The sequence below is a fragment of the Primulina eburnea genome, chromosome 11, assembly GCF_022965805.1.
Source record: "Primulina eburnea isolate SZY01 chromosome 11, ASM2296580v1, whole genome shotgun sequence".
Classification (NCBI taxonomy): domain Eukaryota; kingdom Viridiplantae; phylum Streptophyta; class Magnoliopsida; order Lamiales; family Gesneriaceae; genus Primulina; species Primulina eburnea.
In genome coordinates, this window is record NC_133111.1 from 30851810 (window position 1) to 30866771 (window position 14962).

Consider the following 14962-nt stretch of genomic DNA (forward strand, 5'->3'; position numbering starts at 1 on the left):
TCTAAATGATTTATTGAGAGTTTAGTATTTTTAAAAGCCTAATTTATTGATTTATGTGATTTTATGATTTTTAAGACTTTTAAAGATGTAGCACTTGTGTGCATTATTTTACTTTGGGGTATTAGCATTTTAATTATCTTGTGATTTGTTATTATGTATTTAATTAGCTCTAATTACCCTATTTGTAAACCCAAACACACGCACACACACCACTAACACACACACACATTCACGTAAACACCCACACACACATTACAATTCAAAATTTCATTTTTCAAAGAGAAAATATTAGGGTTCTTGGTCTAGAAGCAGCCGCGCCTTCCCCCCCCTAAGGATTCAGCAATTTTTGTCCCTTTTCTCCAAGGAAGTTAGTGCCACGTTCGTCCCGGATCATCTCTCGCATCTTTCCCCGCTTCGGTGTCGTCGTTCGGTAACGTTAAAGATTTATAGGCACGTATATTCTGTTCTTTCTGCATCGATCTCGTCATATTATGTGTTGTGTTATTTTTATGCGTACAAATATATGTGCGACGTTCGTCGTTTGAGCAGAAAATGATTCGGATCAGTTTTGAATTAATTTTAGATCTAAAATCACGTTTTTACTTTCTTTTTAAATACTGCGATTTTTCCGTCGGGATTTTGAGAAAACTTTCAACTAGGAAATTGTAGAACTTTTCGATGCCTTCGATTTAATATAAAATTCGAGATTTTTGGATGACAATTGAGAGAGTTATGGTGTTTTTCGTGGGACTGCTCAAACTGCATTTTCAGAAAATTATGTATTGATGTGTTCTTGAGATTTTATGGTTGCAGGCTTCGTTGGGGATCGACGGGTGATCGTTGCTGCGTCTAGGTATGCTTAGTATGATGTTGGGTTGTTATTTGATAGGTCGTTTAGTGTCGATAGGCACTCGACCACATTAAAGTCGTAGGAAACGTTTCGTTGTCAATTGCCATGTTTTTTGAATTGTATGTGTCGTAGGGTGAACATCGTTGCTTTGGGAGTCTATACGAATGTGTTTTGATGTTATGGCAAGCTAGGATGGGTCTCGAGGTGTCCACTCATAGTTCGTACAATCGAGTCGAGAGCGTTAAACAAAACATGTACAGAATTTTCGTAACTTCGCTTGTCCCGCAGGTACACGGACCCGAGCACGGACCCTGGTACGGGGCCCGTGTCTTTGTTTTTCCTTTGGTGCGCCATTACAGTGAGTACACGGACCTGTACCCGGGTCTTAGCGCGGGGTCCGTGTCTTTTTATCCTTCAAAGTTTATTTTTACCGAGTCTACACGGACCCGGAGCCGGACCAGGGAATGGGGTCCGTGTACTTTCCTTTTGTTGGTACATTCTTTGCGCACACACACGGACCCATACACGGACCCGGACCCGGGGTCCGTGTACTTCATGTTTTGGGAAAATTTTATAGTACGCTTTGAGGTTTGATGTCGTGGTTTAGTACAATGGTTCACAAGGTCGAGTCATGGGAAATTGTAGAATGTCCTAAGGAATGATTGAGCTTGAGAGTAGGTATGATTCCTACGTCTAAGTTATGCAAGTTAAGTATGAAATTTCATGTCACTATGTCGCAGCAACGGCCCCAGTCAAAGTCCAACGAATCCCTCAACGCCAAGTAAGTATGTTGACGTGCAAAAGAAAATATTTTAAGTTTTTGAGGTATGCTAATTGTCTCGTGACCAAATTATGAATGGGTTTGGAAGTCGGTGAACGTGGCCGAGGAACTCTCCACCTTGTTAAATTATGAACGGGTTAGATCGTGGTTGGAAAGCGTTAAATTTTGAACGGGGACCAACAAGCCCGTTAAATTATGAACGGGGATCTCATGTATGTGGCAGTGGATACGTCCCTGTCAGCCCAGTACTGTGGTTTGTCTGATCAGGCGTTTATTATGTTATGGGTCACTTGCTTTGAAACATCCTCTACGCAAAATGATGAAGTTATGTATGTTCAAGTATGCAGTATGTTTATGAAAGTTTATGTTGATGGCACTTCTAGTTATGTACGTACGTATGTTCAAGTTCATTTTGCAAGTTCAAGTTTCAAGTATGTATGTTCTATTTTAAAGTGCATGCGATTTTATTACGTAGTACTCGTTATTCCAGTTTATACATGTTGAGTCTTTAGACTCACTAGACTTGATCAATGCAGGTGAGTATGTTGATGAGGAGACAGGAGGTGGCGACCAAGGGGCAGGCTTGGACTGAGCGGGAGGCTAACCCGAGGACCGCAAAGTTTATGTTTTTACGCAAATGTTAATTTACTCTGATTTCATATTTTGATGGAAATACTTTGAGCAAACCTTTTGTCAGCAAATTTTATTGTGGTTATTTTGAACAACCATTTCTTATGGGGGACTTGGTTGAGATATTTCATGGCAAACTTTGAAGGTTATTTTATGTTTAAGAAAATTTTAAATTTTTCCGCAAATTTTGAGTATGAAAAGTACGGTACGTTACAAGTTAGTAGAAGACTGAATCCAATCACTCTTGAGAACCATCTAGGCCGATTGATTCTAAAAAGCACTCGGGCAGTTACAAAGAACATCACAGGAAGTAGTTATTTGATTAGTTTCAATTTCTTTATCCGTTGGACAGCTTTTGAGGATTATTTTTTAACAGAAATAGCATCTATCTAGTTGTTATATGAATTCAGTCTTTCTTATATGTGCATATTTTGTAAATAACAAAAATGAAAATATTTGGATCAATTAAGTTTCAGTGAATTAAAAAGGCTACTAAATTAAAGAAATATTAAAATAGCCTAGCAAAACTAAAATCTTTAAAGGGAAATGAATATTATGAGTAACCGATCAACGAGCATGACTGAGTATGGAAAGAGGAGATATTTATCAAATGACATTGATTCAATGATCACTGATGACCATACCTAACTGAATCAATCAAGCTTTTTAGAGGACATTCTCTTAGAACTACCATATCATTTCTTGTTAGTGATCATAGCCCAACTGACGTATCAAATAAAGTTTCCTTATCAACAATTTTTTTACATGGAATGTCAGTGTCCATGCACACTAACTAAAGTGTACTATCTTTCAGAAAGGATTATGACATGGTACAACGATCTCTCTATTTGGAAACGTCTATCAGATTGAAAAATTTGACCGTTGGAATCGAAGTCTATAAATAGATTAGTTGGACAAACTTTAAGGCTCTCACAATTTCTGATTAACTTGCATGATTCTGAGTATCATGCACTTGATCAAGTATAATTGATCAAGTATTCTTTCAGTAGATACTTAAAAGTTTCTATCTGATTTTTGATTATCAATTCATGTTAGTATATTCTTTTGAGAAATACTTGTAATTGACAGTAACAATCTTACAGGTCATTTTTCTTAATCTGTGAGAAATCTAAGAGTTTCAGTAGGCCAAAGATACGCATGAATTATTAAAAGTTTTTATAATCACCAAAGTCTTCTAGTGAAATCCTTTCTGAGGAGAATGAGTGACATTGAAGTTATTCAAATTTTTTAACATTTAAAAACAACGACGCACATTCTACTTCCTGCTATATAAGTTTGTTAGCCCAATTGTTTCTTATGTTATCTATCTACTGTGTTGAAACCATTTGAGTAAATTTTTTTCTCACGCAGTACCTAAAAACTGGTTTATTGTTACCCAATCGAAGAGAATCACAACTTTGTGTTTCTAACCAAATCGATTTAATTTACAAAATTGTTGAGATTATTTATCCATCCCTCCAAACCAATCTCTCGATCCTGACAATAGCACAATAAAAAAAATATGATTTCGATAATAATAACAATCATACTCTCAATAGCAATAATCAATTATCGAATATCATTTCTTAGAATTTTAAAAAAAAAGATAAAAGTGAAAAAATGATATATTTAAACCAAGATCACTCAAACAAAACAACAAATAAAAAAAAGGCAACAAAAATCCATAGTCAGAAAATTATAAAAAATAAAAGGCAAATCAATACTTTAATTCGTTGTAATATCCTACAAAATCGATATTTTAATCCACTTAACGTCGAACAAACTATTGATGGTGGGTGGTACTCGAGAAATCTGGTGTGTAATCACAACAAAAATGTGGGGACCCGGACGCTAATCATCTTCTTAATCATCGTTGGGATTTAATTATCAGTTCTGATGATCAGGGTCTAAAAATTTTTCTTTTTAAAATGTAAATGCGGAAGGTAATGGAATCTAAATAATATACATCTCTGTATAAAAACTACATTTCAGTATAAAAGTACAATATTGTACCACAGTCTTTTAATTAATCTAAGGTTCAACTACTAAAGTTCTAGTAATAAAACCTATCTCTATATCCAAGTCCGGAATCACCACGCTAAATTCATCTTCTCTCATCATCTTCTGACCCCGATCTTGTCCCACCTGTTGTCATGCACACATACAAAACAAGACAACAGCCGGATAACTCCGGTTAGAATAAATCTCAGTATAAAACATGGTAAACATGCATATACATGAAGTAAATCATGAAATATTCTATCATAAATAAACTTAAAACCAATAGATTTCATAATCTGTGAAATCAACTCAAAATAAGCATGCAACTCAAATCAGATAGACATGCTGTTCAAAACAAATCATAAAAACATGCTATCATGACTGAAAGCAATATAAAAATGGGTTTCATAGTCTATGAAATCACATTCATAAACACATGCAGTTCTAGTCAAATCATGTCTAGACTCGACTCAACTATAACTCTAGGGATCCCGATGTGAATAGGACGTCAATGGCTGTCACCTACCCTCCCAATCGGGGTGACCGTACGTCTTATTCCTAGACTTCGGTCTGAGCTGTATCGAGTAATCTACAATAGGAGGGTGTCTGCTCCTACGTAACGATACACCGAACGTCTAGAAGTCTGACTATCTGTCAAACTTTCCTATCTCAAATGCAATGTATAACAATCTGTAAACAAAGCATGCTCATTTCCAAAAGATTTGAATATAAAGTCTATAAACAAATCATAATCATATCAGAAGATAAACAATAATCAAGTATATGATTTTATTGGGAAACTCAAATGGAATATGATTTGAGTTGTATCTTCCCAGATATCACATGAATTATACCTTTGTCGTCCCTGTCTGACGAAGACGATGACCTGTATTCAAATATGTCCATATCCAATCTGAAAAGACAATATCGAATACATAGTATCAATGAATAACTCAATTCACAATCTGTTCTGATCAATACTCAACTCAGTACATAATCTGATCAATATCTGAACAAAATACAATCTGATTCAAATCAACGATATCACATTCATCATTACTGAATCTGATCAATCTAAATCAACTGATGTTTTGACGGTACAACAATATAGTCTCGATAACCCCGTCAATCGCAACATTACAAATATCATATCAGAATTCATAATCAATACCATATAAATCAAATAATTCAAAGTAAGACTTGGTTTGCTCAAAACTCAATCTATATCAATTCCGGCGGCATAACGGCGCAAATTCGATATACCCGGCAACTCAAACATCATTAATCTGATACCAACGACTAAAAACCTCACAATATCAACCACAACATAATAAAATCTGCACCTACTAGGTTCGAACAACATGCTGAATTTTTCAAACCAATTCATATGATGTCCGTTCTTCGATCCGATTACGGTTCTATAATCTCTATATACTCAAGAACACATATCAACAATTAAATCACAAATCCTCCAACATCTAAATTTTGAAACATGCTGGAAATGGATGAAAATTACCTCCCCTTGAAGCTCTTAAGGTAAGGATCAAGAATCTATACTTGGATTAGTAAGTTGATGGTTGGATGTTGAGATATGAATTTTTGGAGATCAAAATCCTTGAAGGAACCCATGGAAACTCACGTTTTCACCCTTCCAAGCTAGGCATCCATGAAAAAAATGAAAATTGGAAGGGAATGCCGCGTTCAAGAGGTGACCAAGACAAGTGTCCCACTTAAATTTTCATATTTGCACTTTAGTCCCTCAACTTTTCACTAATTGCATATTGGCCCCCGCTCAATCTTTTTAATTCAATTCAATCCTAAATAATTCCATTTCAATCCTAAATAATTGCAAACATATTGGAATATAATTCAACACTCCAAAAGTTTCCAATTACATACTATCGGATTAAAATAATATCATCTTTATTATCTCGGACCTTAAAAAAAATATGATGAATGTCTAGTTAATAAAAATAATAATGAATGTCGAATAAAATCTTCTATTAAAAAATTATGAAATGAATATTAAGCTTGGGTTGATCATTAAGGGAAGTGGTTAGAATGGGCTTCAAGCGGTCTGCCCCTTCCAATTTCCCCGGTAAACGACAAGAACTAAACCTAATTTAAGAAGATGAACCTAACATGAAAGAAATTTCATAAACGAAAAGAAATTTAATATTGACGTCATTAATTAAGAAGAAAATAAAGACAGGAAGTTGAAACAAAAGGAGGCGGGCCGATTTGCCCTTTTGGCGGAATTGTCAACATAACCCACTTTTTTTTAAGGCGGGTCGGAGTGACCCGACAAGTTAGTCTATTTTGATATATCTAATTAAATATTGATTTGATATAATTATATTAAAACTTCATTTATTCATTAACTACCAAACCAGGAAATTGAAATGTCACCAAAACCTCTAATATATTTCCACACCAAATCACTCATTCATCCTCCACTTTATAAAAAGCCACTTAATTATTGAAATTTTTCCAAAAAAATCAAAGTGCAAAAAATGATTCACCATCTTTCTTGAATACCCTTAACTTAGAAGTCAAGCAAAATGGACCTTTTACCATGTCACGTGGACAATACTTCATTAAATTATAGCCCCCTATGCTTTCTATACTATAATATTATATATTATATAATTATTTCGATAATTTATAAATTAGAAATTATACTTTTAACAAAATAACATTTCATAACAAATCAAAGGTCATGATTTGCCAGGTCATTTGTCCTAAAATTATACATACCATCTAACCACTCTCCCCTAAATATACACTAATTAGAGTGTTCTAACACACTTTAAATATATGTTACTATTTCTTAGGTTTCACTTCAAATCCACCAATTAAAGAACATGCACTAACATTCATCAGGAGAAGAATAAACTTGTTCTTGCTTTTGGATTACATGTATTCATTCAGCCATACTAAACACATCTCCACACCTTCAACAACAAATCAACATTAGAACATCTTCAAATAAATGAAGCCGCCGCCGCCATCGTCGTCCACTTCTTCTTCCTCGGCCACCCTCCTCCGGAAAGGGCGCCTCTCGCCCCATCTCATTGCTCTGTTAGCCTTCATCTTCTTCATTACCATCCTCTACGGAGAAGATTTCGGGTGTATATTGAGCTCCCAATTCGATTTTGATCAACCCTTGCATCTCCCCCAAAACATATCGTCGTCCACAAGTATGTTAGTATAATAATGTAACATGCCATTGCTAGTCTTCCATTCTATTTCTTTTTCATATATAAATAGATTTTCTCTATCAAAAAAAAAAAATTATTTCACCTATTGCTAGCTCGAATACAGATCCGACGAGCTAGTAACATTTTTTGTGCAGTTATTTATATAATTGTGATTACTTTCTTGGTGGTAGAGAAGAAATTCGGAGAAAAATTAGCTTTTTCGATCGGAGAGAGTGAAAAAGATTGCGATATATTCCAAGGAAGATGGGTGCGAGACGAGTCGAGGCCGCTTTACGAGGAGTCGGAGTGCCCTTACATACAACCACAGTTGACATGCCAAGAACACGGCCGGCCGGACATGAGCTATCAACATTGGAGATGGCAACCTTATGGATGTTCTCTTCAAAGGTTTTGTTAATTACATATTCATTTATTTTTAAATAATGACATGATAATTAGGTGGTATTATATAAATTTTAATTAATATTATTAAATATTTTGCACCACTCTAGCTAGCTAAGACTTACCTGTTTGATTTTTAATATTATTCGAGCATATTTACGATGCTAGAATCTTATCATGCTAGCTAATTTATTGGCATCACCTTCCAAGTAAGATGGTCGATAACGTGAGTGACTTTTCTTTCTTGAAAAAAATAAATAAATTTAAATCAATGATTACCTTAATTGAAAAATAATCTCAACTTTAAAAGTAAAAGCATAAAAATGAATAATATCAGCATCTAGAATTTTTAAATTAATGTTTTGGTTGTACAAATTAATGAATTCTTATATTTATAATACAATCTTTTTAGAGAATATTATGTTTAATTTTTAGCACCGAAAGTCCATGTCTTGACCTACCGTCATACCAACTAGTTGTTGACCAGCTCTAACTACTCACTCCACAAACAATTTACAAAGTCGGATATGAGTGACGATTTAATAATTAAATTAAATAACTTGAATTTCTAAGTTTTTTTAGGAATTGTTTCCCTTTCTAATTTGAATAATAAATCTTGAAAATAATATTTAAAATCTTGAAGAACAAAAAAAAATTCTTGAAATTGTTATGGAGATTATATTAATTGTGAAATTTTTATATTACTTATTGAAATTACTACCAAGCTCACTTGGTTTGTATAAAGAATTTTTGAATTTCTAATGGACGTATTAACTGTGACATATATATATATATATATATATATATATATATATATGCAGGTTCAATGCGACGTTAATGTTGGAATCCCTTCGAGGAAAACGAATGATATTCGTCGGAGATTCTTTGAATCGAGGACAGTATGTTTCCATGGTTTGTTTGCTTCACAGAATCATACCTGAAAATGCTAAATCCATGAAAACATTGGGTTCGCTAACGGTTTTCACTGCCAAGGTATGCATGCATGGCCTTGTTTATTTTATTTGTTTTTCTATACACGTTAAACTAGTGGATAAATCTAAATAAATATAACATTAGAACTTTGCTTTCGATTGAGTATGCAGGATTATAACGCAACGATCGAGTTCTACTGGGCTCCCTTTTTATTAGAATCAAACTCAGATGATGCAGTGATACATAGAATTAGCGATAGAATAGTTCGAAAAGGATCCATAAACAAGCATGGAAAACACTGGAAAGGAGCCGATATTGTTGTTTTCAATACTTATCTGTGGTGGATGACAGGCCTCGATTTCAAGATTTTGTAAGCTCTTGTAATTTCTCTGTTTATACTATACATATATACACAAGTGTGTGTGTGTGTGTACATATATGTATATTTATTTTATAAATTAAAAAACATAGGCAAGGTTCTTTTGAAGATGAAGAAAAAGATATTGTGGAGCTGCCAACAGAGGAAGCGTATGGCATGGCAATGAAGAGCATGTTGAGATGGGTGAAGAAAAATATGGATCCCAAGAAAACAAGAGTCTTTTTCACTAGCATGTCACCTTCTCATCAAAAGTAAGCTAGTAGATTACATACAATGGTAAATTATTATTTAATTACAAATTTATATTTATTTTATATAGTCTTAACAAAGTACCTTTTCCGAAAATAAAAAACTTCAATGCTTATCTTATAATTTTATAGTCACCTTTTCGCAAGAGCGTTGACATGACGTTGGACATATTAGCACTATCTGAAACCATGTACACGTCTTACACTTTTTACAATTTTGATTTCACAAAGAACCAAAATAAAAATTTTGCCAACTTACAACATGGATTTTACAATTTTTGCTGGTTGCAAGATCAAAAGGATTTGAGTAGCATTAGTACTATCAAAAATTATAGTTTTTGATCATGTGATAAACTTTCTATCCTATAATTGCAATACACATGGCATCTTTAATTTCCATCGATGGCAAGATGGTGCAACTATGAGAACTAGATGGTCAAGAAGCAATAAATATTTTCATTACGAGACTGTTTGAAACATGACGTTTGAATTATTGTATAATTTAAAAGACATATATTAATTCTTGATATTGCTATCAGCTGATAGTAGAATTGCATTACTAACCTAAAAAATAGTTTTTATATATGTTTTTTATGTGATTTTTAATATTGGGTTTTTGACAAATTTTTTTTAAAATTAATTAGTTTACCAAAACTCACAACTAACCTTAATTGTTATTACAATTCTGAAAAATGCAGGAGTATCGACTGGGGAGGGCTTCCAAATGGGAGCTGCTACAATGAAACAAGCATGATAGAAGATCCAACATACTGGGGATCAGACTGCAGAAAGTCCATAATGAATGTCATTTCTGAAGTTTTCAGTGGATCAAAGGTTCCCATCACATTTCTCAATATCACGCAGCTTTCGAGTTACCGAAAAGACGCACATACGTCCATATACAAGAAACAGTGGAGCCCTTTAACTCCCGAACAGATAGCGAATCCGGTGAGTTATGCCGATTGTGTGCATTGGTGTCTGCCTGGGATTCAAGATACCTGGAATGAGCTCTTGTATTCTAAGCTTTTTTATCCTTGATACAATCAACAAGTCTGATGATTCGGGTCGCGGTAAGCTGTGGACGGCTAGAAAATTCATGTGGAGTACCAAAATCAAAGCAGGAAAAAATATTTGGTACGACAAACATATATACTTCTACAAATATATGTGTTTAATTCAATGATTTTTATTGGATAATTGAAGAGCTCGCTATCTCTAGAAGGAGTGTGTGTGTATTGCATATAGATTCTTGGAAGAAAAGACGAATTAATGTGTCAATTTATTTTGGCTCAAGAAATGGAAATTTTTTTTTTTTTGGCATTTCATTAATGATATCATATGGATTTGATTTATGAGATGAGAAAGAGTTATGCTATATATATAAGTCTATAATTACACATGGTTACACATTGTTTTTTATATAACAAAATCATTTTAAATATAGTTTAATTTCAAATATAAATTTTTGGTCTTTTTACTCACATCACTTCATATAAACCCATTAATGAACATATATATACCACAGTTCATCCAAAGATGAATAAATATCTCCTAATTGTTAGAAACTTGTAATCACTACAACAAAAATTATTTTTCGCAGCGCGCAAATTCTCTTTCTATGGCGCACATTGCACGCTGCACAACTGCAATTTGTAAAAGTTCAATATTATCCGCGGCGTACATGTACACGCTGTTAATACTACTATCCGCGACGTGCATATGCACGGTGTTAATACAATTATCTGCGGCATACAATGTAATGTCCGAAAAATCAGTCCACGTAAACCACATGCATGCAAAAATATTTTAATTGCTTAATTTTTTTATTTAATTGCTTTTAAATGCTAGCATAATGTTTATTCTATGATTAAATATAGAATTGCATGTTTAAATGCTTATGTGACATGTTTTCATGAAATTAAGGTTCGATAATAGGCATGAAAAAGGAGAACGGTAACGACCAAGACAAGAATATGTATTTTTAATTAAATAGTGGCAAGGCTTCCTAATATGATTAAAAATGATTTAATTTTTATAAAAATGTTGGAGTTCGAATTATTTTACGAATCGAGCTCGATTTTTCCCGGGAAGCCGATTTTGGGCAAACAAGGAGTTTTAAAATATCAAAAATTTTATTTTATGGAAACTTAATTTATAAACTATTATTATTTAATTAATTAAGTGTTATTGGGCTCAATTTAATTAATTTAAGTAGGTCCAATTACCTTTAAGTTGCAAGCCCAAACCAAAGCCCATTTAACATGTTAATTTAATTATAAATCAGTGTTTTAGGTCTTCTAAACCTAAGAATTCAGCCCCCATCAGCTGTGGATCACCTTGCACACATAATTCAGATTTTCAAAATTTAGGAAGAAAGAAAAGCTTGTGTTCTTCGTCGTCCTACGTCGCACCCTCGCCGAAGATCGAAAAATCGAGCGTTATAAATGCAAAGGCACGTTTTCTAAACTCTTTTAACATCATACAAATCATAATATGCTTGATTTAATTGTTTATGCATTAAAAAAATATTGGTGTTCGATTATTTTACGGCGAGATGCATATTTTTCAAAATTTTAACGATTTTACGTTTATTTGAAAAACATTTTTTATTCCGACGGATACGCTGCCAATACATGATAAAATAGGAATGATTTATAGACAAAACATGATAATTAATTGAGACAAAACAGAAAGTAAGAACCTTAAGTTTTCTTTGAGGTTTGTGTGCTTGGTGAGGTTCAAGGGTTCGATCACTATGCATGGGGTCATGGGGCTCGACCAGGTCTGGGGTTTGGGTCCTAAGGGTCGTAGTCTAGGGCTGGTGTAGAACCCGTAACTTAGACTACGTATAAGCCATGCATAATTTCTAGTAATTAAATTAAAATGATTTTTATTGCATGAGTATTTAAATTATTTTCTTTAAATTTATTTATTTTACGCAGTAGTTTAATTGTTACCTTTTCAATTAAATAAGTGAGGCCGGACTGGAGATGGAGTATTGAGATAAGCTAATAAAGACTCATTTAAGAAGTGGTAATTTAGCATGTTCATTTCATTAAATTATGTTTAATTATTTTATGTATTTTATGCATAATTCATGCATGATGGAATTTAGTTCATGAAATTTTAAAAGTTCGTGCATTAAGATTTTTAAGTTGCATTTCACGTTCGAACGAGGATCGGAGACCGGGAAATTTTCAGAAAATTATTTTATTACATGATTTATTTTTATAAATTAAGTTAAAGCATTTTTAAGTGTATTTTACAAAAATAGGAATTTTTGGGTGTTTTTACCCGTAAGATTTTATTTTTTATCGGTATGCAAATTTTATCGAATCGGAGGACTTTTTAATGGTTCGGCTATTATTTTCAAAATCTTTCCAACTCGAAATATTTTTCGGGAGCGGGTTTGAGCTTAATGGGCCTAATTTTGAGTTTATAGGGCTTAATTATCTTTTAATCTTTTAATTAAACAATTTAGGCCCATAAACAATTTTGTTATCTATATAATTAAGCCCTTAAGCACCATTAACCCTAAACCTAATCCCAACATAGCCGACACCCCCATTCAGAACCTCTCACCCTCGGTTTCAGAGCCTCCATAGCAGCAAGCCTTCGGTTAAGCATTTTCTTGCAACAAAATTCTCCGGTGCTTCCCCGTTGCCCATCTCTTCGCCGTTCTTGCGTGGAATTCATCTAAGGCAGGCACGCTAGGTATCTTCCTTGCTCGGCATACACGCTGTATATATATATATATTTTACGCTGATGTGCTGTCTTGGCCGATAGTTTCTTGTTCATGCATGTAAAACCATTGTTTCCTTGGGTTATCACGTTTCTGTACAAAGAACCTGTTTTCCCCCTCACGTTTTCTGATATATTGTTGCAAGGGGACTGCTGTATTAGGTGCTGGAGTGTGAGGTGATCGGGTTTGGGTGAGATCGAGAGGGGTGTGCAGATCGGGTGTTTTAGTGTAGTGGTTTCGGTCCTTTGTTTCTTTCTCACCAGCCGTGCGAGGGCCCTCTCCAGCCCTGGACCAGACCCTTTTGGATGTGAGTCAGTGTATAGAATGGCTCGAGCCATGATGAAAAGCAGGGAACAAGCGATCCAATTAAGGAGAAGCGAATTAGTTCGGTAGGAGCTTTTTGGTGGGTCTCGGTTCTTAGGGGCCAGTCGTGTGCATGGGGCTGGTGATGTTGGTTCAGGGGTGTTCCTTGGTGTCTGGTTTAGGCCTAGTTTTGGCATTTTGGGAAATTTTAGCCGTGGGTTTAGGGGCCTAATGATAGTGTTTTAGGATTTATTAAAGTTTTTTTAAGGTATAGTATAAGTTGGAGAAAATTTGGTTAAGTTTCGGTTCGATTCGGATTTTAACCGGGACCCCGGCCAAGTTTTAAAACAAATTGACTAAGTTGGTTTTTGGGCTCAAGTTTAAGACTAGGAGTACTTATAAAAAAATGTTTTGGGATATTTTAAGGAGTTTGGTAAGCTTCGGGTCAATTTTAGAGGTCCAGGTGTAAAATGGTAATTTTCGGGTTTCCAGGGGCAAAATGGTAATTTTGCACCCGGAGTGAGATTTTAGTCCTAGCAGCGCTCTGAGTACGAATCATAATATTTTTAAATGTTCATGCATCACGTTTACGATTTTTTTAAACTATTATAATAATTATCATGCATGTTTGGTTTAAAGGAATTAAGGAAGAGCACTCCGTCTCCACCGCGCCGCGTCAGTATTTCGTTTGTTTTCTGTCAAAACAAACCCAGGCATGTTTATATCTCCTTTGACTCTTCAATCAAGTCATATAGATATTTTTTAAATTATCGCAAGTAAATGATTTTAATACAGGAGATTGAAATTTTTCAGATTTGATGATGCCATTTAATTATATTACGTGCATAGAAATTTAAAGTGTTCATTTTTGAGATTTATGCGATATTGCTTGTGGCCGTAGCACTATCATGGGAGACTTTGTAAATCCGGTCGCCAGTTACCGGTCAGTTTCAGTTTGTACCACCCAGTATACTGTGGCATTTTGTCTGATCAGACGAGCATATTTAAATCCGATCGCCAGTTATCGGTCCGGTCGCCAGTCACCGGTCATTTTGCAGTTTATATTAGTGCAGTGGCCACTTGCGGATACCATAATCTCACCAGAAAATTATTACTTGATATTTATGACAGGGCTCGATGGAGCAACCATTTTTACTACGATGTTCAGTTTAGTTATGCACGTATTATAATTGTTTATGGCGAAGTATTTTCACTTTATGACTCTTGATACGACATCTTACCCCATGCAAAATTTTACTATTTATTTATGTACTCGCTATATACGATTTATGCATGCTGAGTCTTTAGGCTCACTAGACTTGATTGTTGTAGATACTGCTAATGTTGGGGCTGAGGGCGGGGACCAGTGAGCTAGCTTGGTCGGCAGTAGTGGGACCCGAGGACCTCATTTTCAGCACTTACGATTCTTATGCTCAAACATTTTATCTCTTGTTGAATTATTTTAAATTGTTACTTTCCAAACATTAAATTC

General features: G+C 34.5%; 1 protein-coding gene and 1 long non-coding RNA gene across 2 annotated transcripts; one reads left to right on the forward strand and one right to left on the reverse strand.

Annotated features, from left to right (window-relative positions):
- Window positions 1-4267: 4267 nt before the first annotated feature.
- Window positions 4268-5915, reverse strand: LOC140804917 (uncharacterized). The gene is made up of 3 exons (XR_012112235.1): window positions 5779-5915; window positions 5117-5175; window positions 4268-4406 (listed from the first exon to the last, which is right to left on the reverse strand). It is a non-coding gene; the product is annotated as an uncharacterized lncRNA (long non-coding RNA).
- A 1195-nt stretch (window positions 5916-7110) lies between these two features.
- On the forward strand, window positions 7111-10737 carry LOC140805885 (protein trichome birefringence-like 33). Its single transcript, XM_073162242.1, has 6 exons — window positions 7111-7462; window positions 7654-7870; window positions 8686-8857; window positions 8968-9167; window positions 9269-9427; window positions 10123-10737. Exons 1-6 carry the CDS (start codon window positions 7255-7257, stop codon window positions 10460-10462), a joined length of 1296 nt encoding a protein of 431 aa, XP_073018343.1. The 5' UTR covers window positions 7111-7254; the 3' UTR covers window positions 10463-10737.
- Window positions 10738-14962: the final 4225 nt, after the last annotated feature.

Bases quoted from the DNA above. Each gene is read 5' to 3' on its own strand.
- LOC140805885 (XM_073162242.1), top strand. From the start codon at position 7,255: ATGAAGCCGCCGCCGCCATCGTCGTCCACTTCTTCTTCCTCGGCCACC. The intron at 8,858-8,967 runs GTATGCATGCAT...TTGAGTATGCAG, and splicing joins TAACGGTTTTCACTGCCAAG to GATTATAACGCAACGATCGA. The intron at 9,428-10,122 runs GTAAGCTAGTAG...TGAAAAATGCAG, and splicing joins ATGTCACCTTCTCATCAAAA to GAGTATCGACTGGGGAGGGC.